Source organism: Tetrao urogallus (genome assembly GCF_951394365.1).
Source record: "Tetrao urogallus genome assembly, chromosome: 1".
Lineage (NCBI taxonomy): Eukaryota > Metazoa > Chordata > Aves > Galliformes > Phasianidae > Tetrao > Tetrao urogallus.
In genome coordinates this window covers 54,796,659-54,818,704 of record NC_136813.1, presented here as the reverse complement: position 1 = coordinate 54,818,704, position 22,046 = coordinate 54,796,659, and the positions used below count along the sequence as shown (strand labels likewise).

Here is a 22,046-nt window from a genome sequence, read left to right as displayed (position 1 = left end):
TCAAGTGATATATTTAGCCGCAGGAGGATATTTTCAGACAATACCAGCGCTCTTCATTTCCTCCGGTTTATTTACGGGAAGGATACGGCGAGTTAGAGGTCACCGTTTACTCGCAGCTTTCACAAAACACCGCCCATCACCTTTTGCTTCCAAACAAACAGAAGCAGCAGCGTGACAAAATCGAAGCAAACCCACTTTACACCTCGGTGGTGTTGGGAGCGACTATCGGGCTCCGTGTTTACCTTGGTTCCCGCCGGGCTCCGCGCCGCGCGTTTGCTCACAGTCGGATAACGAAGCGCTTCGCTCCGCGGCGGCCCCCGACGCGCAATCTGTGCCTCCCACTCGGGCGCTAAGCCCTGGGGAGCGGATCTTTTTCCCACCAAAGCGCGTCTCCGGCTCTGCAATTCCGTCCCGCCTGCGAATTCAAATTGAATTAAGCAGTTTACTTAGAACGCGTTCGATGTTTGGTGCGAAAAGCAAACTGCAGCCGTTCTCCCTGCCCGTCTGCGCGACGTTCGCCCGCTGATTTTTAAATGAATGCCGATTTTCCTCTGAGAATAAAACTACACGAATTTGGTTCTTTATTTGCAGTCCTTTGTCGCGCACTCTTTGCTCACTTGAACTAAACGGTAGGGAAACGACTGAGGGAGCGGCGCCGTTATTTTCTGGGATTTAACTTTTAAGCTTTTCTGTAGATACTATTTTGGCATGAAATCCCTGCCGGAAGAAATTCTGCAACCCCTCTGGCCTTCTACTTAGCGGCTATTCACCGCCGCGCGGCTCTGAACGCAGTCCGTTCGGTTTCAGCTTAGATGGGAGACCGCCACCCGCAGTTCGCGGCTCCTTTCGGGGGGAACCGCGTGGGCTCGCGGCCAGGGCACGGCCGAGGGGCGCAGCCGAGGGGCCGCCTATTGCCGCTAGTGGGAGCTGTGGGGCCGTGCAAGCGGCGCCGGGTCGAGAGAGGCAGGGACGCAGCCAGGGCAGCGGCGGTATCCCCCGCCGCCACCGGGCGAGTGCATCCAGCGCTGTCCGGGCTTAAAAATCAGTAAAGTGAATGGTGACATGAGATAACAGGGCCTAGCGGGATGTGCGAGAGGCTGAAAAAAGTCGGATCCGAAAATGCAGTCCCTGTCAGTGTGGAAGGGCAGAAAGCGGCGGGCATGAAACAGCGGGGGCATGAACCCGGCGCGGAGCTCTGAATGTCACCGCCGGTTCCTCCGGTTCCGGCCCCATTCCCACTGAGTGCCGGGCCGCCGGGTCGCCGCGCAACCAGAGAGACTTGGGAAGCCCACGTGTGGGAGCGGGCGGCCGGCAGCGGACAAGGAGAGCCCCTGTCCCATCCCCGGCTCCAGACAGACGCGTGCTTCCAAAGCGCTCAATTTTAGCAATGAGTTTTAGTGCTTGCTTTTTTTTTTTTTTTTTTTTTTTTTTTTAAGCTCCTTTTTTCGCTTCTCGGCTGCTCCCCTTCCCCGTCGGCCGCCCGCTGGGCCGGGGGGTGTTACCTGCCCGCTGAGCCCGGCCCGTCGCGGCCCCGCCCGCCGCGGCCCCGCCGCTAAGTGACACGCGCGGCGCCCAACCAGCGCGGCGGCCCGGCGGCGGCCCTATGAGCGGCGGCGACGGGGCGGCGGGGCCGCGCTTATATGGCTACGGCGGCGCTGTGCCGCCGGCCGCGCTCCTGCGCCGGGGACTTCGCCGCGGTGGCAGTGGAGCGCTCGCAGCGGCGGCGGCGCGGCTGAAGGCGCCGCGGCTGAAGGCGCCGCGGTGGTAACGGCGGCGGCGGGCGCCGCTTCTTCTTTTCCACCTTCTCCGTGTTGAGCTACGCGTACGGCTCTCCTCCTCTCGCCGCCGCGGCGCGCACTGCGGATCTTGGGGAAGGGAGAGAGAAAAGGAGGTTTTGACGCCGCGACCCCCTCTTCTTCTAATTATTTTTTGTTGTTTTTTAATTATTGCTATCGTCCTTTGCCCTGCTCTGGGGTCCGTGCTGGCGCCAAGGACAGCAGCGGAGCCCCCGGGGGTCGGAGCGTTGCGGATACGCCTGCCCGGCAGCACGGGTGCCGTCTCCAGGAGTGGATTTATGGACTCGCGGCTGCGTCCGAGCCGCCCGGAGCAGCGCGGGCCGGTACCCGTGTGGACCTCACGCTGCGGGGAGTGCTGAGAGAGATCCGCGGGAGGAGCCTCAATCGTGGCACTGCTCTAACCTCTTGATTTCTCCCACCGCCTTTTTATTATTGTTTTTATTATTAGTATTATTATTATTTCTACTCCGTTTCACGCGAGCCTTAGACACTGTGAATGTGTACGGCGCACTGGATCCAAATGGGAGTTGGCAGTGTGAGTGGCATCTTCCGAGGCAGTCGGGGAATCCCGAGCAGGAGGAAGGACTGAGGTGCTGCTCGTTCCTGCCGTCGTCGCTCCGGAGGTGGCCTGGATCTTTACCCCGCGGAAGGAGTGCCCACACGCGCCTGGCATACATGACTCAGTAGATCGGTGCCGATTCTCGCCCAGCCTCCGACAAACCGCCGCAGCGCGTCCTTTTCGCCTTTTCGCCCCGTCCCGGCGGCCGGGGACAGCGGCAGCCCCCGCCGCCAGGTGCGGGGGAGCCGGGCGGGGGACTCGGGGCCGCCCGTCGGCACCATGGCAGCGCGGCGGCGCGACGCCTCCGCCTGCAAGTACTGCTGGGGAGCCCTCATGGTTTTATGGAGAACTGCGCTGGCCAAGTCCATCGTTTTAGACCCCATCTATTGGAATTCCTCCAACCCCAAGTAAGTAGCAGCCCTCCTCCGCAGTCCGGGGACGGGGTACAGGGGCTCGGCCCTGCCGGGAGGGAGCGGGGTTGGGGGGGTACCCCCGTCGTCTGGCTCTGCCAGGAGGGGCTGAGGGAACCTGGGAGGGGCGGTGGCCCTGAGCCGAACCGTGCGGGGCCGCCCCCCCCGTCCGGGGTGTGGGAGGGAACCTCTTCTTGCGGGGTGATCCTCTTCAACTTCTCCGTCTGCAGATGCACGCTCAGCCCGCTGAGCCCAGCGAAGCTCCATCTGCTTATAGCAGGGCTAAATTTGGTTGTGGAGTTGATGGTATCAAGGCACATGGCAGTGAGTAATGAACTAAGCATTACCCATCACACAACCATTTAGTGTCATTCTTCATTAACAAATCCAGGCAAAAAAATACATGCGCTCCCAGAGCTTTGCTATCAAAGCACACCCTTAAAATAGGAGTTTAAGCATAAGAAATAATGAATGCTTTGGGGAACAGGAACTTTTTGGAAAGTGGGCCGCTCTTCTGAGGAGGAGTCTACAGGATGAGAGAACTTTTGTCCCTTTCATTTTTGACGTATGCAAAGTAAAAGTTGGCTTTCTCCAGCGGTGAATCCCTTTGAACTTGGGTGATGAGCAGCTCCTTAGCAACGTTTTTCCATGCTAGGGAGAAAGTCTGTAATGAAATAGGAAGCTTCCCACCAGAAATGAGTTGGAGTAATTTCATCTAACTCATACTGCATCTTTAATGATATATGTATTTAAAAGCAAACCGTATACACTGAATTAATTGAATTTTAAATTTCCCATTAAATCCAGTGAGTACATGTCTGTATTCCCGAGGGACTTTTTGGAGGAAATGTTGTGCAGAAATGAAAAGAAAGGAGAATTTCCTGGATTTGGGGTTTAATCCTGCGTGGGTGGCAGACTCTGAAAATTTGGGGAAGGTTTCCAAGTTTGGGCTCAAAGTGGCAGCCTATGTTGACCAAGTAGGCTCACTTTGCTGTCATCATTCCCCATCACTATTGGAGGAAAAAAATTCATTGAAAAACACTGGCAGAGATCAGCAGTAAGTAAAATATTTGCTGTGAGACTTCTTTCCAGATAAGTTTTCTAATCTTTCTTTTTTTTTTTTTTTTTTTTAAAAAAAAAAAAGAGACTGACAGGAACACTGCAGACTACTCACTGCTACATTCTTACTCCCAGTACTGTGTGACAAATGACCACATCACATATACACCAGGTGGGAAGCCTGTTAAGATAACAAAGTTTAGCTCTGGTCTCTGACTCTGCACTTCCATGCTGCGTGCAGCCAAAGCATTTATTTGGCTTGAGGAAAGATATGGCAGGACACCTGAGAATAAGGCCAACCACCCGGCTTGCGGCGGGCTTTACCATACACTTTGAGCTCGCTATGGTGGTAGCTGTGGGCCGGGCTGCGCTGCACGAGTGGGCCTGCTGTGCTCAGGGCGCAGCCCGGCAGGAAGGGGGAGGCTGTGCTTCCTCAGCCCTGTACGCGGTGTTTTCCTACAGAGGTCACTCTTCCAATACAGAACAGCCGCTGCTCCGGCCTTTGCAGCTGTTCCGTTTCCAACCTGCTTTCCCTTTTTTTTTTTTTTTTTTTTTTTTTTTTTTTTTTTCTTTCCTCCTTCCAACTTACCGTGGTAGCTTTTATCGGCCACCAGTGAAATGAAAATATCCAAAGCAGCTGAATTCAACCCGTCTTACAGAGCCAGGGGATACGTTTCCTTTATCACATATAAGTTGTGTTTCTATTTGGCGGATTCTAAGATGTTTAAATTTATTTTTATTTTTAAGGCTTGAATGTTGTTAACGGTAGATCTAATGATAATATCTAATTACTTTTTCAACTTAAATGCATGCTTAAAAATAGGTTCTGCTGTTGATGTAATTGAGTTTTCTTGAGTGATTCATTGAGGCTTAATCACCACAGTGAAGAAGTACACTATTAAAATTAGTCTTTTCAATTGCTGGGGCTAGTGATTTATAGGCCACTCGGAGGCCTCTACTTTGAGGAAGCTTACAAATGCATTACCGATATTGCTGCCGGTGAGACAGTTCCACTTCTTGGAGCAGGATTTCTTACTAATTCTTGTCACAATTGTTTGCCTGAAGGATACTGAATAATTTCTCCTTAGACAGGTTGTCTTCACAGGGAATTCAAGCTGCTTGAGAAGTAAGCTGCTGAATGGATCTCAGCATAGCATAATAAAGCTCCTTTCCAGGCTCAAAATAATAACTATCTTTAGTGCTGGTTAATTTATTCAGGGAAGCTATGCATTTAACTCCATTGAAAGCCTCAGTGCATAAATCTGCCGAACAGGTAGGCAATTAAATGCTGGGAGAAGTTATTAGTCAGGTTAATATAAAGTAAGAAATAATAAATTTTAGGTTAAGGTGAACATACAAACTGAATTGGTTTTGCACTGAAGTTTAGAGGTTGTAATTTCTAGCAGGTGGCAGGGATTGAGAGCATGCGGTAGCTGTTTGAACACAGACTTCCCTGCCCTGCTCTCCTGCTTTTCTCCCTTCCCAGAGCTCTGCTTTCACTGCCTCAGCCCAATCACAGGAGGTGTATTTAGGTGACACACACAAGATAATTATACCTGTGACTTTATAGCTTGGGAGGCTAAGTGTCATTGTTACAGATGCGTTTGTAGGTGTTACAGACTTCTCATTTGAACAACAGTAGATTTCATGATATTGAAAGTACAGTGAAAAAACGTATTCTGTACATTTAATTCCTGTTGGTAGTTTTTAATTGGGGACTTTCTGCCTTTGCCGTTTCTGCCAAGATAAACAATGTGTATAGATTTCCTCCGTTACACCTCCCAGGCGCTGAGTGCTGCCTCTGAAATGTATGATGGAGCATGGCACTGTGGAGTGCATTTCAGTCAAACCTCAGAGAAATCTCATTCAGAACCCATTGTTTCTGTCTCAGTGTTGCTATGCCTTTCGTGCCGTAGGTTGGTGAGCGAAGCAGTTCTCCTTGGTAACATGTGGTAGCTTATCCTCAGAACTGCTGCATTTGACACTGAGTAAGTTAGATTACATAGCTATTTTTCTCTATCTCTGATAACCAATTATATATGGGATATTTCACAGTCCATCTCTGAATGTATGCTCAGATGTCAGAAACCAATAAAATAAACTACAATTGATGACCCTGTTAAATGGTCTGTTCAGCGGCATATAGACTAGTCTGCTTCTCATTGTATCTGAAATTCTTATTTTTGTAGGTAAACAAATGCACATTCACTACCGATTGAATAGCCCCTTGAACTATGCTCTGCAGTCTGCATTTGGGTTAATCTTGTCGGTTTTAATATAGAGAGAAAAAAGGAGAAAGCACCAGGGGTGGAATTGTTAGTGCTTTCGCATCCACATTCCTCACATTTTGTCAGGATGATAAACTGTAGGTAATGGACAGTCCTTGTTCCACAGGACAAGTGAGCCCGGCGAAGCACAAAGAGCTTGCTAAAACGATATCTCACAACATGTTTGGTAGCCTCTTGCTAGACAAGAATTTATTTGGGAGTCGAATGTCATGGGAGTGCACTTTCTAACCTCAACAATTGCAGCTTCAAGCTGAAGAAACAGGAGTGGAAGGCTAAAACGATTTAAACACATGCTTCTAAATTGTACCCAAAACATAGCTGTTGACACTTGGCACGCTAATACAAGCAGTGAGTGGTGGCCTCCAGTCCATTTGATATCTCTGGTGTTTGTAGCCAGGTATTAAGACAAGTGAGTTAGCAAAATGAATTTAGAATGAGCTGGCAGCCAAATTTTTTCACTTGGTTATTTTCTCCAGCCTTTCATATGTGCAGTATAATTGCTATATGACTTATAGCAATTATTGTAAAGTATGTTATCTGTAAGCTGTGCTGTATTGTTTCACTTTGTTTAATGAAGTAATTGCCTTTAGAAAGTCAGTGACTAAAAGTCAAGCTAGAATCACAAAGTTCTGTCTTCCCACACACAAGAACACCTCCTTCCCTCTTTTTTTTTTTTTTTTTTTTTTTTTTTCCTCCCTTCCTCCTTCCTGATTTCATTACTTGAGGTGTGATACTTGGGATGGTCTCAGATTCATCCGAGATTCCTGCAGTGGGAAGGTGGTGGAGGGCCTGAAGTGATGGTGGTGATGTTCTGGCACAGATACTGGCCTTGCAGGCCTGCACAGCAGCTTCTTCAAGGATCTGGTCTGCCTCTGTCGCACAACCTGCAGTACTTGAAATTGCTTATTGCAAATGAGAAGAAAGTGTTCTTCTGAGGGGGAAAAAAAAAAAAAAAGTAGTGATTAAAATGTTATTCATGTGAGCCTAATGTCTGCCTGCCTTGACTGCTGACATAAAGGAACCTGTTTTTCAGGTCATTTATCATACAATCTACATGGATTTGCTTATGAGCTCATTCTTTGTGAGGCATTGTGGAAACTTAAATAGGAATGTTACACTGCTTGAAATATTTTGATTAAAATATGCAGTGCCATGGAACTATAAACTTTCAAGCAGAGCACGGTTCTGGGGGTGGAGGGGGGGAGGGAGTGGCGGGGGAGCAGAGTTTGGGAGGGAGCTGCCTGGAAAGCAGAGGAAGGGAGGATGGCAAAGGGACCACGGTGTCAGAAGAGCTTGGAAAAACTCCTGTGGCTTCATTGTCTCCTTAAAGCTGGGGAACACAAAGACAAACGCAGCTCAGCCTTTCTCCCATGATGGAAAATGTAAACCGTTGACACAGCTCCCATGTTTAACTTGTTTAATTCCCATTTTAAATTCAGCACTATACCGGCCGTGTGAACTCTGAAGATTTCTTTAGTGTAATCCATTTTGTAGTTCCGAATCAAAAACAAAGTGAAAAGGTCTGACACAATTTGCTTTTATTTTTAGGCAAATCAACCCTGGTCATAGTTAATAAGGGGATTACAACCCAGACTAGGTCTTTACAGATGTAATGTAAATCAAGGGCAGAGTATAAAGAAACTGATCCCTTTTGATTGAAGTATGGTAAAAAGGCATAGAGAAACTAGCAGCAGTAATCTGATTGTATGGCAATAAAACCACCATTTTCTGTCTTTCAGATAAAAATAATGTGGTAAATCCATGCAGTTCATAAGATGCAAAGGCAGATAAAGGGTGATGCCATGGCAACATATAGATTAGCTTGATGTTAGAAATGACACGTCTCTGAAAGGGGTGCTGGAGACTAAGGGCCTTGCTCGGGGCTGCGGGGCATTATGTGAGAGCCTCACAGAACTTGGGAGCGGGATTAGGAGGTATGAAAGCCCTACTTGTGGCTCGGGCTGGGTAAAGCAGCGAAGAAAAGCTGCTCAGTTCTTGCTCATTGGTGGTGTATAATATGGTAAAGATAGATTTCATTTTGCTGCTCCATCTGGAGAAGGGGCTGGCTGAAGCGGCAGGCTGCGGTGATGAGGCTTGGAAAGCCTTGTTCCTTGAGGCCTGGCCTGGCAGCAGCCATGTGCCTGCCTTCGTTCACTTGCACATGGACAGGTGGGGCTAGGGTTATCTGTCCGTAAAAACAGAGACCTTGTGATTTCAGATGTGTTTTGGGCCTTGCTGTCAATCCCAAACTCCGTGAGAGCAGCACAAACACGCTGCGTTGTCCTTGCCTCAGCCGGGTAATATGAAGGCATTTCTTGTGCAAAAATACAAAAGTAGTAGGAAAAATAGAAGCCAAAGCCAAAAACAGCATTCTTTCCTATTTATCAGGAAAGCTTGCAGATAACCGAATTGATTGGCTTAGTCTCTAGGTGGTGTTTACTCCTGAAAGGCTGCCTGAAATCTAGAAATGAACAGAGATAAGCATCTCCACCCCCCCCCCCCCCCCATCCCCAGTCATTGGGATGAGTTTGCTGTCAGCTTCTTGGTTCAGCCTGCAGAATATAGCCATTGCTTTGTCATTTATTTTAAGCGATCTGCAGCTGCAAAGGTAGTAAAATACCTCTCCCATGCAGCTGCTTGTGTGTTTTTTTTTCTTGCCTTTTCTCATAAAGTGCCTTCCAAGTAGTTAAGGCTTGCTTTTCTACCCAAATAGCAACCATAAACGCCCAGAACTTCAAGTCAGCATTACATTGCAAATCGGGGTTACCATTCGAAAGAGAAATATTTACTTTATTGCCTGCTCATTTGTCTACTGAGGGGAAAAAGAAAGTACTCTGCATTTGTTAGGCAGTCTAGACATAAGGGAAAAAAAGCACCAAGCCTACAATAACAGTTGTGTCTTTCTTTAGTGAGAATGAGCCTCGGATGAGCTAGGCAAAATGGGATTCATGCTGTTTGTTTGGCAGTGGCTTGGATACTTTTTCAGGTTTCTTTTTTTTTTTTTTTTTTTTTTTTCAAATGAAGATGTTAATTACATGCGTGAATTTATCATTCTTATCCTACCCTATAGTAAGCTGGAATGCTTCACAATTCTGCCTGGAAAGGGAACTCCAGAATCCAAACTGTCAAGCTGCTGATGTCGATGTGATTTAGCAAACGAAAAATAAACAAGTGCATATAGGGAGCCGAACAGATTGGCGTAAGTCTGAAGTACTCAGATATGTTTCCTCTTTTGCAGCTTAACCTTCAGAAATCTGTATCAAAAGATCCAATTCATTTGCTGAAATTATCCAAAGCGCAGGGGCACCCTCATCTAATTTACAGGCCGGTCACATCCAAGCACCTTGCATTCTGCATTTGACAATGATTGCTAATGGGCCATTCAGCTAAAGTATTTGCTTGTTAACAGGGAACAGAGCATGATAAATGTCCAGCAAGCTTGCGGCCTCCTTCAGCTTTTCAAATGCAGACTGGTGCATATTTATGGCAGGCAAATGACAAAGAGAGAAGCTGAATTACTCTGGCCTTATGCTTTCTGTTAGAACAAGGGTTAAAGTAATTAAAGAAATAATGCAAAAACCGATGTCCTTTGTTTGCCAACCATTATCCAACATTTAGCTTTCGAACCTGCCTGTCATGTCACATTTCAGAAATGTGCAAGATAAGACTCAGTCCGTTCAGCAAGGCGCAGAAAGAAGTAGGTAATCCTTTGTGGAGGGCCTCCTGTGCTGGGGGTGCCTGAGCTGTGTCCCAAACAATCTGCAGGTTTCACTTTCCTGAACCAGTTTGCACTATTCTATTGCACGTCAATTCAGAGATGCACTTAAAACATGGAGGTTTTGCAACTTGCACTTTGTTTCCCTAATTGAGGGGGTAAAAAAAGCATTGAGGCAGTAAGAAAACAAGCATATTTGCACTCAGTCTATTTCTGAACGCCAAGTATGAAAATCAAGAAGCAGAACAAAAAACAGTTTTGCCATTGCTCCTCTGCCATCAAGTAAACTAGGTCTTCGAAACTGAACTGCTAAAGCACACATAGAAATTCCTTAAAATAATAATGTCTGCAGTCTCAGCCTGAATTAGTTGATGGTTTTGTTATTTTTGTTATAAATACATGTTCAGGGCTAGCCAGATACTCAAAAATCTTCAAGCAGTCTTAAATACAGGATAACAATAAATAATTTTAAATTCCTTATTTGAATATGTCTTTAAGGATTTTGTATTTTCACTTTTCAGCTGATAAGCCTGATTAAGGCTTCTGTCTAGCTCCTGTTCAACTCCATGAAAATATTTCCAGTGACTTCGGAATTACATTTGCCTTCAAGGGCTCTACAGTATAATTGTTTGGGTTTTTAAAATTACTATTATTATTATAGGCAAAATTTTGAATTTTCATGCAACAAGCAAAATCTATCGTTTTCCTTGAAGAAGAGAACATCCAGGTTCCTTTTTTTCTGCCAGCTCTGATGCAGAGAACTTTCCTTTGATGTGATTATATACATTGTCAAATACAGCGAATAAGGGCAGGACCTCTATCTTTTTTGGCAATCCTGGCCAGCCAACACCCACTGTTTATTGCGGTATCAGCATGATAATTATAATGCAGCTGATTTAAACTTTGATGTAATAGTCTGTGCTTTCTTCTGGTATTAAACACGGGTCCCAAGCCAAAAAAGATAAAGGCTGATAGAGGATTATGTTGCTAGGTGAATCATTCCTGATGTAGAGCATATGCATAAGTTTCTTTTTTGCCTGTAGTGTTCTTTTAAAATGTCTCAATTATTGGCTAAAATAGAATTTCCAAAACTCTCTGTAGTAGCATTTGGAACTGTGTACTCTTCGAAGAATAAACAAGTTTTGTGCATCAATGAAAACAAGAAATTATATGGTTTACCTTGCACAGGAGGATAGGTTAGATACTGGAATGATATGTTAGCCTGAAAAATCTGTGGTGCTGTAAATTACTTCTCACTATTTTGTTAGCTTTCATTTGAACAGTGTATTTACTTAGGTACCCATACCAAAAACAGTGGTGGGAAAAGTGAACAATGCTCTGTAAAGGGAAGTGCATGTTAAAGCTAATAAGAGGGATTTAAAATTTATTATTATTATTAGTTAAAGCCTAGTTGCAATTGAAAGCTATTTTATTTTGAACTGGGAGATCTGCCAGACACCAGGCTGTCAGAACTGAGAAGACTCAAATCAAGTCCAGGCCTATTTCTGCAGTAGACGGGAATCCTGGCTCCTTGCCTGTGGATTCATTCAGGAAGGCCCATCTGGCTTTTGATGTTCTGCAAGTTTGAAGCAGTTTGTTTAAGGAACCTATGCACCAAGTGCTGGTGAAAGCACACATAACTACAGTTCATACTCTTCAAGAGGTGCATCATTTTGCATTTTCGTTTTTGCTGGTCATTTCCATCTGCTTACCTGCTGCCTGAACAGTGGTTGGTTTCTATACCTGGTGGGATGAAAGTGTAGATTTGAAGTGAGGCACATCTTGACTTCTTTGGAGGTTTTGCAGTCTCATAGCATTCACTGTCCGTATAAAGTTGCTTTTTTAATTAATTTCAATTTAGTTCAGAAGCAGTTTAGTTTAATCACTGCACAACACTTGGCTGTTAGCTTTTTCAATTCTTTTTTTTTTTTTTGTTTAACCTCTGTTTCCAAGATGTATGGGTTAGCTGAACAGGTCATGTTGGAAGACAAGACTCCTGGTCTGCATGATAAATATTCTAAAATATGTGATTTTTGGTGGTAGTCATTGATCCTTTTGTTTTTATTTTATCAGACAGTTTTCACATTGTTTTTGGAGAGAAACAAAAGATCTTACAAATTTATTGCTCACTGTAATCTTCTCAGTGCATGACAGCAAGGTGAATAAGATTGAGCTGTGCTCCTAGAGCTTGACTCAGAAAACTTTCCTCATTCAGAAGAGCTCATGTTGAGCATGTGCTGAATGCTGAATATTTTTGCTGAAGCGGGACGAATTTAAGCATGAGCTGTCTTGAACCAAAGCCAGTGTGAAAAGGTTTTTTGGGGTTGAACAAATACACATCTCTCTGAAGCTTCATTACATTTCTTTCTATCAGAAAGTGATGTCAGAAGCTACAGCTCTGTCTGCACTTGGAATGACTCTTAATTTCCATGTAGCTTGCCAGCTGTCAGGGCAGCCGTGCCGGTGATGATCCTTCTTGCTCTCTGGGACAGCTTGAGCAGGTCTGTATCTGCACCAGTAGCTCTGCCAGTACCAAGTTTTATGTCCTTTTTGCTTGCAATTCAGTGTGATGCTAATGCATTTCTACAGACAACTGTTTGCTGTGAACAAATCTGCTGATCCCCAAACCAGTATAGGTGTACCCCCTGAAAGGCAACCCATTGGTTCCTAAATGGCTATTGTGAACCTGCCTGTGCTAGAGGCTGAGACAAAACTTTGCCAAATGCAGAGCAGTGAGTGGAGTCAAATGGAGTGGCTGAAGCTCCTGCAGTCTCCAGCTGCTTGGTGAACCCCCTTTTCCAGCTGGGTAGGGATTTCCAGTCTAGTGATGAGTACACCTCTAGACCTTTGCAGGAGTGTATATACCATTCTACAGTCAGTTTATCTTAATTTGAGAGGCTCACCACTGCAGTGGACCAAAAGCTGATTTTTAGTAGTTCAGATGTTACTGCTGTCTTGGAAGTGGCAGCAGCAAATATATTTTGTTCTGCTTCTGCAAATCAGACTTCAAAAAAGTTGGTATTTAACATAGGATCCCTATATTGGCTTAATGTGAGGTGCAGGTGTCTCATTTGTTTGTTTTTTTTTTTTTTGCTCAAGGTCATTTTTTCCCATCCAGACCTGTATTTTTTTAATAAATAGGAAAAGAATGCAATTTGGGAGATAAAGAGAGTTGTAGCTAAATTCTGAAAATCTTTGCGAAGCAAAGGTTTGCCAAAATGCATTTGTTTTGTCTTATGATGGTGTAGTTGATTTGGCCTAGCTTTTCCTGAATGTTGCGACTTAACAACTTGTTCCGCTTCCACTGTTTCCTTATGCAGGCAAATGGTATGCAGTAATATCTTTTCTAACAACTGCAAAGCAGCTGAATTTTTTTTTTCTTTGAATTTGAGATATCATCACTGATAATTAATGTCTCATCAAGAAACAAGACAGTCCCTGCCCTCTTTTATAACTTTGCTTGAAGCATGTCTTGGGACAAGACTGTGCAGGTGTGAACAAATTGTAGTCAAGAGGAGGAAGACCAAAAACCTTGGTTTGTTTCCCTGTGTTGTGGCTGACATAAGATTTGTTTCTGTAATAAAAATGGTGGAGAAGAGTGCAGAACAGCGCAGCAATAGAACAATCTGTTTTCATTGTTTATTTCTCCCATCCATAGCCCGTGATTTACAGTGCTCTTCTTGAAAAGTGTTTTTTTGGCAAATGCCAGCTGGTCTCTGTTAGATTTCTAACAGCAAAGACTTCATTGACTTCTGTAAGAAGCACACATGGTTTGGTTTGACTTTGTGTTCCATGCTAACTACCACTCTGCATCTTTTCAACAAAGCGCCATGATTCTTAGGTTTGGCATGCCCTGCTTCTGTGAGCACAAGTAGAGCAGTGGTTTTGTGTTACGCTGAATCCATGGCACAGACTTCTTTTATTTTTTTCAAAAACCCAAACCATATAAATACCTGATTATCTTTGCTGAGAGAGTAAAGAACTACTTTAATATTCCCAGTAGCATATTTTGAACAACAATTCTTTAATTAAAACAACATTGGTCTCTTCCTGTATTTCATGGCTAGCAAATGAGAGAAAACACCAGTGTTAATATCAAAGGGAGTCAGTTTTCATTACAGTAATGGTTCAATTGTGCAATGCTGTAGGCAGTGAAATTTAATATTATTGTGACTTGTATTGTAATTGTAGGATGACAGAGGAAAATGGATTAAGTTTAAATACAAGCGTACGCAGCAGCACATGGACTTTGTCAAGTGGAAGCCGAGGGTGAGGGTAGGACGAGTCCCCCTCTGGCTCTGTCATAATGAATTAGTATTTTGTAAATAACTGGCCACTAGACTATAGATTTATTATCTTTTGTAGATATATGTGGACACACACAGACACACATGAATTCTGCACTGACTGTAATTGCAGTGTGGAGTTGCAGAACAGGTTTATGCCTGTAGGCTTGCAGGGTATTTGAATGTCTAGGCTTCTTGTCTTCACCTTTCATGAAAATATCCTTGCCTGCCAGTTTGTGAAGTTTTCTTCTGAAGGATACACCCATCCTTTCAGTTAAGAGATTGCTAACACATGAATGGCCTCGGACTAGAAAGCCCTTTGTCATTCTTTTCTTCCTGTTGAATAAAACCAAATTCAAGTTGCAGATGATCTGTGCTTTAGAAAATTGTGACAGAAGGACAACTAGTGTTAATGAACACTAGTTCTTTCTCCGTTGCCTATGTACATGCAGATTGAAATGGAAAATGGTCATTTAAACCATCCTTTACCGATGTCTTCTATGGAAAATTAGGGACAATGAAAGCTAGATGTTTCACTTGTTTACAGTTCAGGTAAGTAGACGATGTCCCCAGAGCAGTACCTGATAATCTCTTACTGTATAAACACTGTGCCGTTGTCTTAACCTATTTCTTAACAGTGTTTCATAAAAGCATGCATATGTTGAAACCTGTTCTAATGTTAAAGTGCAAAAGGGGGCAGTAAAGTGCTATCCAAAAAATGTTTATTTTTTAAAAGGTGCTTTTTTTTTGTGGTAAAAGTTGTATTTCTCAACGGGCTTATAATCTTCTATATCTAGAATAATGATCACATGAATATTTTCTGTTTGAAAGGCTCGCAAATATAGCAAAAGTGTGTCTGTAAGCATTGTGGGAACAGTGCTCGGAGGTTATGTGTTCATGTTCTGTCCTTTAACCTAATCCTGAAACATGCTACATATTTGGAAGGAATTGAAGGCGGAAGGCTGCCCTCAGATATATTTAGGGCATAGCTATATGAAGCATTTCTGAAAGAATTCCAACATTGCTAATCATGTCTAGTTCTCATTTTGTGCACTACCAATGCTGCCTTTCTGGAAAAACAAAATGAAAAGAGTGCTGAGGCTAGAGGTTTCTGCTTGAAGTACTGAAGTGTGTAGTGGTGGCATGGGTCAAGAGTTGGGCTCCCATCCAGACCCACATGCATCATTTGTCAAGAGGTAACTAGAAAGAGCAACTAATTACAGTGCACCTACTGAGTGTTTTCTCTTTCAGAAATTCCTCAGAATAAGCCATTTATACAGAGTGGCTTCTGCTCTCCAGTGCAGCCACTTGCAGTTTTTAAACTCTACGTAGAAAGCATGTTTCTGCTGAGCTGCAGTAAAAGAGAGAGTGTGTTTGTGTGTCTGCATGCTTGTACGTGAGAGATAGCAGGCAACAATTTGAGGAGTAATTCCCTCTTTGTTGAAGTTAAATAAGTCCAGCACTGTTGTGATGGTGCATATTTTTGTAAATGCTGATGAAATTATATTACAACATACTTAATACACTTACAAGTTAAATGTTGGTCTTATCCATCTTTCTTTTTTTTTTTCTTCTTTTTTTTCTCCTCTTAATTAGCAGCCTGTTCTGAAGCACATTAGGGTTCTTTGGTGATAACCAGCATTGATTTAGTAAGTAGATCACAATTCTGTAGTGCTGTATGTGCTTCTAGCAAAGCAGTAACTGCTTTATGCACAGTAATACAAAAAGTTAATTGGTAATAATAGTGCTTTATGTGAAGATCAAGTAGAAAAGTTAAATATAAAACCTAATAAAAAATCCTTCACCATCATTGATAAAATATCAAATTGTATAAATTTTCAGTGTTACAAGCCTTAAAGTATGCACTGCTTTGTGAAAAAAAGCCCAGATCTTGTGTCCCTTTGGTATAGACTGACTGTTCCACAGGCAACAACAACAACAAAATAAACAAACAAAAAACCAAATAATCTAGAAACAAACAAACAAAAAAAAACTAGATAGATGTTTGCTCTCAGAGAAGTTTTTAAGGCTGAGGAAAATGTGCTTTCCTTTTACAGGAGGAAAACTGCACATTAATTTTACAGCCTGGATTTATGTCAAGGGATGATAGGCAAAGCTCAAGATGATCTGAAGATTTTATTTATATAACTAGGTGGTTTTTATTTTTATTTTTACATTTTATTTTTGCTTTGTGTGTGAGAACCAAGCGGCAAGGAAAAGGGTGTTTTTCCAGCAAAGCTAGCCCATCTCTGGCAGCAGGAACAGCAGGAACTCAGCTGTACAGCAAGGCCCAAGGCATGGAAGAGTCTCCAAAAAGATGTATCTTGTGTCAGGCTCCAGGTGACCTTCCATCTACAGGGAAATGAAGGAGTAGGTATGGTTATCACCAGACTTGTCACAGTTGCAGGTATTGGGCTCTGTCAAGTACAAGGCTGCTTTAGATTTGTGACTCTTACACTGAATGGAAAGTAGAAGTGAGCATATATATGTCTGCAGCAGCAATAGTCACAGGAGTTATTTGGTTATCATGACACATCGTTCAAGGAGGCATTTCCCAATGTGTTTGAAGAGTCATTGTGTCCGTGGGTGTTCCACTATACACTGCAATCTCTGTGCCTTAAGGACTGTGATGTGATGGTACAATTTGACTGTCAAATCTTGCAGATCCATGCAAAAAAAAGTCTTATTTGGAGAAAAGTGTATGCACTCTCAGCAAATTCTTATGCCTATAAAAAATTATTTGCTGTATTTTGAATGCTTTCCTGTGGTATTTTACAAAGGGTAGAATAACGAATTGCTAAATGAAACAACTAAAATTTCATGCATGCTTTGTTCTCTGTCCGTTTAGAATTTTGAGAAAACACATTAAATATTCCTTTTTGTACAGGACGCTAAGCATTCATTTGTGAGTGTGTTACATGAGCATGCCCTAGTGGAGTCAGTGGATGTTTTGCAACTGACTTCAATGAGGGTTCAGGAAAAGGCACAGAGAGCGGCATCAATTTGTGTGGCTGCTTGAGAGACAAAATGGTGGCACTTTTTTTTTTTTTTTTTTGTTTTGTTTTTGTTTTTACCATTTTGTCTCCAGGGTGGTGTTTAAAAGAAAATAAATCCGTGAGTGTTCCTTCTTTCAGGGCACTGCAAGGCTTTCTCTCAGGGGGCCTGAAAGAAGATGGGCTACTGGGGAGGTAAAAAAAGATGGGCCATGAGGAGGTGAAAAAAGGGGAAGGGCAAAATGGTGTATGGCAAAACCCAGAATAGAGCCGAGTTACAGTTTCAGTGAACTGTTTCAGTGTATTTATGGGCTTTCTGCAGGGGTTAACTACAGAAGCTGCTGAGCCCCCTGTAGAGACTCCTCCATTCCAATGGAAATGAGAAACACAAGAGCCGGAGCTTCAGAAACCTGTGCTACTGTATTTCATAATTTGGCTTTGTGTAATGTGGTGCTTAACATTAAAGATTCTAAGGGATGTGAATATATTTGTTTATTTATTTCTTTGAATTCCATTTAGCTTCCATTCTTCAATTCCTTTTTATGCAAGTAACCATTGGTTTAGTTTCATTAACTGCCTGGAAAAATGTTGCATATAAACAAAGGTTAGCAGATTAAACTTCTTAAATTTTATTGAAATTCAACAACATACCTATTTAATATATTCTGTAAAAGCCTTTTTATAGTATTAAAATAATTTAATAATATGCACTAGCAAAGAAAAGCAGCTTCCAAAACTCACTTAAAAGAATGTTAATAATATTAGAGTGTCTCCTCTTGTGTTTTCAAAGTTTCATTTGTTAGTCTCTGTATAAAGCCAGTTCTATCATTTTACTGTGTTAAGTCTATGGTAATTTTTCTTGCAGAGTTCATGTAAGAGTTGTGCCTTTCTTTTTAACTGAGTTCCTTACTCATTTTGAGACAAAGACTCCACATTAATCTTTTTTGATGAAGCCTGTTTTTCTGTCTGTTCCATAGCAGTTACTGATCCTGTTTTCATTGAATTCTTGTTCGCTTAATCCATTTAAACTGGCATGAGATCAGTCCTATACAATGACTGAATCTGGAAAAAAAGCATTTGGGGTTTATAGCTGGGTGTATATCTTATATCCACATGGTGTGTCTTTATGTGTAATACTGGATATGACAGAAACTAATATGAAAGCTCTGCAAGAAGCAAAAGACTTATTTTATAGAGAACTTTGGTCTGTGTTTTTGGATTTTTTTCAGTTCAAATCTTTAGGAATCAGTACACATATTTTCAGCTCATTCAGCAGGCTATGGTTAGGCACTGCTACATCACTAAAATTACTAGGACCCTTTCCTAGAACTTTTTATGTGCTTTGCATGAAGCTCTGTTAGGAGCTTTGCTTTGCTTAATTCTTTTGCTGTAGACAAAATGATGTTCAAGATCTAATTTATTTATTTTTTTTCTCAAAAGCCAGATGATGAATACACAAACTATTAATAACCATTCTTTTTAAACAATAAAGACCAGTGTGTGACATGCTATTCTGTATTCCATTTGCACTTGCACAAGTAACGGACTAACGGACTAACACTGTGCTATTAGTGTTCATGACATTTCCTGAATAAAACTTTTCAATGAATAATTTTAAAGTCAGACTGGTAGTTAAACTTCATAAAGCTAAGTGTGTAGGATTCCCCAACAGAAGGTTTCAGGCTGTATTTTAAGAAGCCTCTTGATTGTTCACATTTCTAGGGTTGTTTTTGTTATATTAATTTAAAACTAACCGCCTACACTGATTAGTTCAGGTAAGGTATTAAAGAACAGAATTTTGGCACTGTTTCCCCAGTTAAATATAAGAGACTCTCAACAAGTAGTAACATGCTCTCTAAAACTGCATTTATTTAATAATTACTAGGGTATAGTTAAAGATAAGTGTCTTGCATGTGTGTGTGTGTATATATATATATATATATATAAAATTTTACAAGTTATGAAGAGTATGCCAACATATTTTTTACATCACTGTTTATTAAAAAAATCTTTCTAAAATTTATTTCTTTGAAAAAAAAATCTGTTGATGCTTTTGCAGCTTCGGAAATGGTTGTCTAGTGAGGAACAGTCAAATATTCTCAGTGAAAAAAATCTTTCGGCAGATAGAGTTCTAATTTTATTAAGAATTTACTATTATGTAATTAGGCAGGTTTGAATGGTTATCATTAAGGAAAGTTCCATTAATATTTAGCCTGTGTGAATGTGCTGTGTTTCTATACAACGAAAGTGCTGTCCTTAAGAAAGCTGTTTGAAACTGTATTTTTTAATTAAATAAAAAAAAAATCAAATTTAACTTTTCTAGGACTTGGACCACTTAGGACACATTAATGCCCAGGAACTGTAGGACCTTAAAAAAAGTAAAGTGCTGAAAATAACTATAGCACTGATGGGAGTGAGGAAGAGAGTGCTCCTTCTTTTTTTCTGTTATTTTTTTCCCACTTACTGCAGCATGTGATTTTTTGAGCTAAGCATAACTTATTTTCAAAAAGCTTTGAGAACTCTGTATTTTGCTGTTTTTCGCTAAGCTGCATGACTGGCTGGATGTGTGTGGGAGGGTTTCACATCCATGGGCTTTGCACAGATGTCATGTGTCACCCACAATACACCAATTTGGGGCTGCCAGCAAAAATGTCCTCTGTATCCAAAACTCCCAGACAGAAAGTGGATTAATTTCATCATACAGCATTTTTACTGTACTTCTTTTACTTTCCTGTGCTTTCTCACAGAAAATGCTATTATTAATTGTGGATAAGATTGTTCAAATGCCCCTGTCATTTTATCTGGCTACTAGAACAAATGAGTCAGGAAACTAGCTGAGTTTTTGGTTTTTTTTTTACGTTTCTGTTGGGGTACAGGAACCTGCATTGGTATGTAACTTTCCCAGTAGTGAGAATTTATATTTGAGAAGCAGAAAGTTAGGAAGTTAGCTTTTTACAGAAAGCAATGGCTCTGGCGCTGTCACTGCTCCCGACTGCTCAAAGAGCCATGTAAGTATCCTAAGCAACCATGGATGTAATGCAGCCTCCCTGAGAGTCATCTGCAGGACTCTGGAAACCTCTTGATCCATCCTTAATATATTTCTGTTTGGATAAAAAAAAAATTTTTTTTAGTCACTGAAGGCGCATGCCCACTTCAAATGTAAACCCAATTAATCAACTTTATTTTTTACAGATGCAGCCCTACAAGTGTGTTTGTATCCTAGAATACTTAAGGCTACACCAGCACTTGCAGAAATAAAGATTTAGGATAAATTCAGCCTCACTGAATTTTTTATTGGCCTCTACCAAGGCCAAGTATATATCAACAAACCTCCCCCCACCCTTTTTTTTTCTGGGATGTAAAGTTGTTAGAGTAGTATCATAAAATAGTTGTCTTAATCTTGTTCCTTGTCATTAAGTAGTTTCAGGAAATGCTTGTTACCCAGCAAATAATTTACTTTAAGTCTTTGTGAAAATACAGTAGCTCAAGTACTGTGCAAACAGAGAGGGGTAGCAGTGTCCTCTGGTTAGGAGTGGTCACTGAGTTGTTGTGGTCAAACTGAAATGCAAGAGGTGAAGCCTTTTTATTCTCTCCATCCACATTTGTGCTTTATTGTTGTAAGGAAGTAAGGAAAGTAAAACTAGTTTTACTGAGTTATACTAAGGATAGCAAAATTATCTTTCTTGTAAAGGTCACAGTCAAAACTACAAGCTGTCGAAAATAAAAACGCAGTATGATCAAGTTCTCTGATTAATCCTTTCAATTTCAGCCTTTTTTCTTTCCTAATCCTATCAGCGTTAGATCCTAAAAGTTGAGAAACTGAAGTGGAAGCAGATTTACTGAGTTTAATGCTAAAACTGTACAGACTGCAGGCGCATAGTGAGAGTATTCCCCTGCCATAAAGTCTAACGAGTTCCTGGGTTAAAGCTCTTGTAAAATGTGCTTTAGCTGTCTGCTGGGGGTGGTTTTGTCCTTTGCTTTTTATGGGGCAATTCCTGGCTGCTTAACCAGGGTACATGAGTGTGCTTTCTGTCTGATGGCTGTTTCTGAGAATTGCTTCCCTGCTATCCCTGAACTTGTCCTGATTGTGCTCAGAATTTTCACGGAGAACATACATTGCTGCTAGTTGATCATACAAATCTATATATGAAATCCAAGGTTAGATTTTAGCTTTTTTTGTTCTTTGACAGCAGTTTTTAGGTCATTTTATTGATATTGACAGACAGGTGCACGTTTCTAACTTTATGAATTTTGCATTTACTAAGAACACAAATCTAAATTAGTCAGTTAAAAAGTAAAGGGCCTTCCTTGAAAAAACCTTAAACGTTTCCATGATATGAAGAACTAACAGCAGGAGGATTGCATTTGTCCTGGCATGCAGGTGGATGGAAACAGGGTAATGTTCATCTCCTGCAGCATTAGTTTGGGTTGTGGTCAGACAAGATGATAACAGCTGTCAGTGACCTGGGTTAGCCCAGAAATGTTGTTGCTTTGCCTTTGCCTGGCCAGAATTGTTCCCACAGGAAGGGCTGAGTCAGAATCCATGCTACTCTCTTGGAAACATTGCCTGCTGCGGTAGTTCTTTCCGCATTTCTGATGTGCCCTTGCAGAGCCAGACACTCCTTTGGTAGCTCCTCACAGGGCTGGCGACTCCAAGGAGGATGTATTTCCACCTTTGCATTTCTGGTGCCATTTCAGTTTCAGGGATGTGGTAGTCACTGCATTCTTATGTTGTGTCTGGGAACTGAAGGAGGTGGTGCAGCTTCGTCCTGTCTCCAGTGTACGTCTTTTTGCACAGTCGTGGCCAAGCCTGGTTTCTATAGTCTGGAAATTAGACTGCACGACACAAAGGAGCACAGTGATTTATGCATCAACAGTCTCTCTTCTTGCCACAACATTTCATTGTTCTTTTCCCCTAAATCTGTAATTACATGTCTTTG

At 42.2% G+C, this 22,046-nt stretch overlaps 1 protein-coding gene across 1 annotated transcript in view; it reads left to right on the top strand.

The window, feature by feature from the left end:
• Positions 1–2,634: 2,634 nt before the first annotated feature.
• Positions 2,635–22,046, top strand: part of EFNB2 (ephrin B2) — a gene marked incomplete at both ends in the record, with an annotated part of 40,118 nt that continues 20,706 nt past the window's right edge. Inside the window, one exon of the mRNA XM_079549830.1 lies at positions 2,635–2,762. Within this exon, the coding sequence (XP_079405956.1) occupies positions 2,635–2,762 (128 nt within the window). The remainder of the gene's footprint in view (positions 2,763–22,046) is intronic.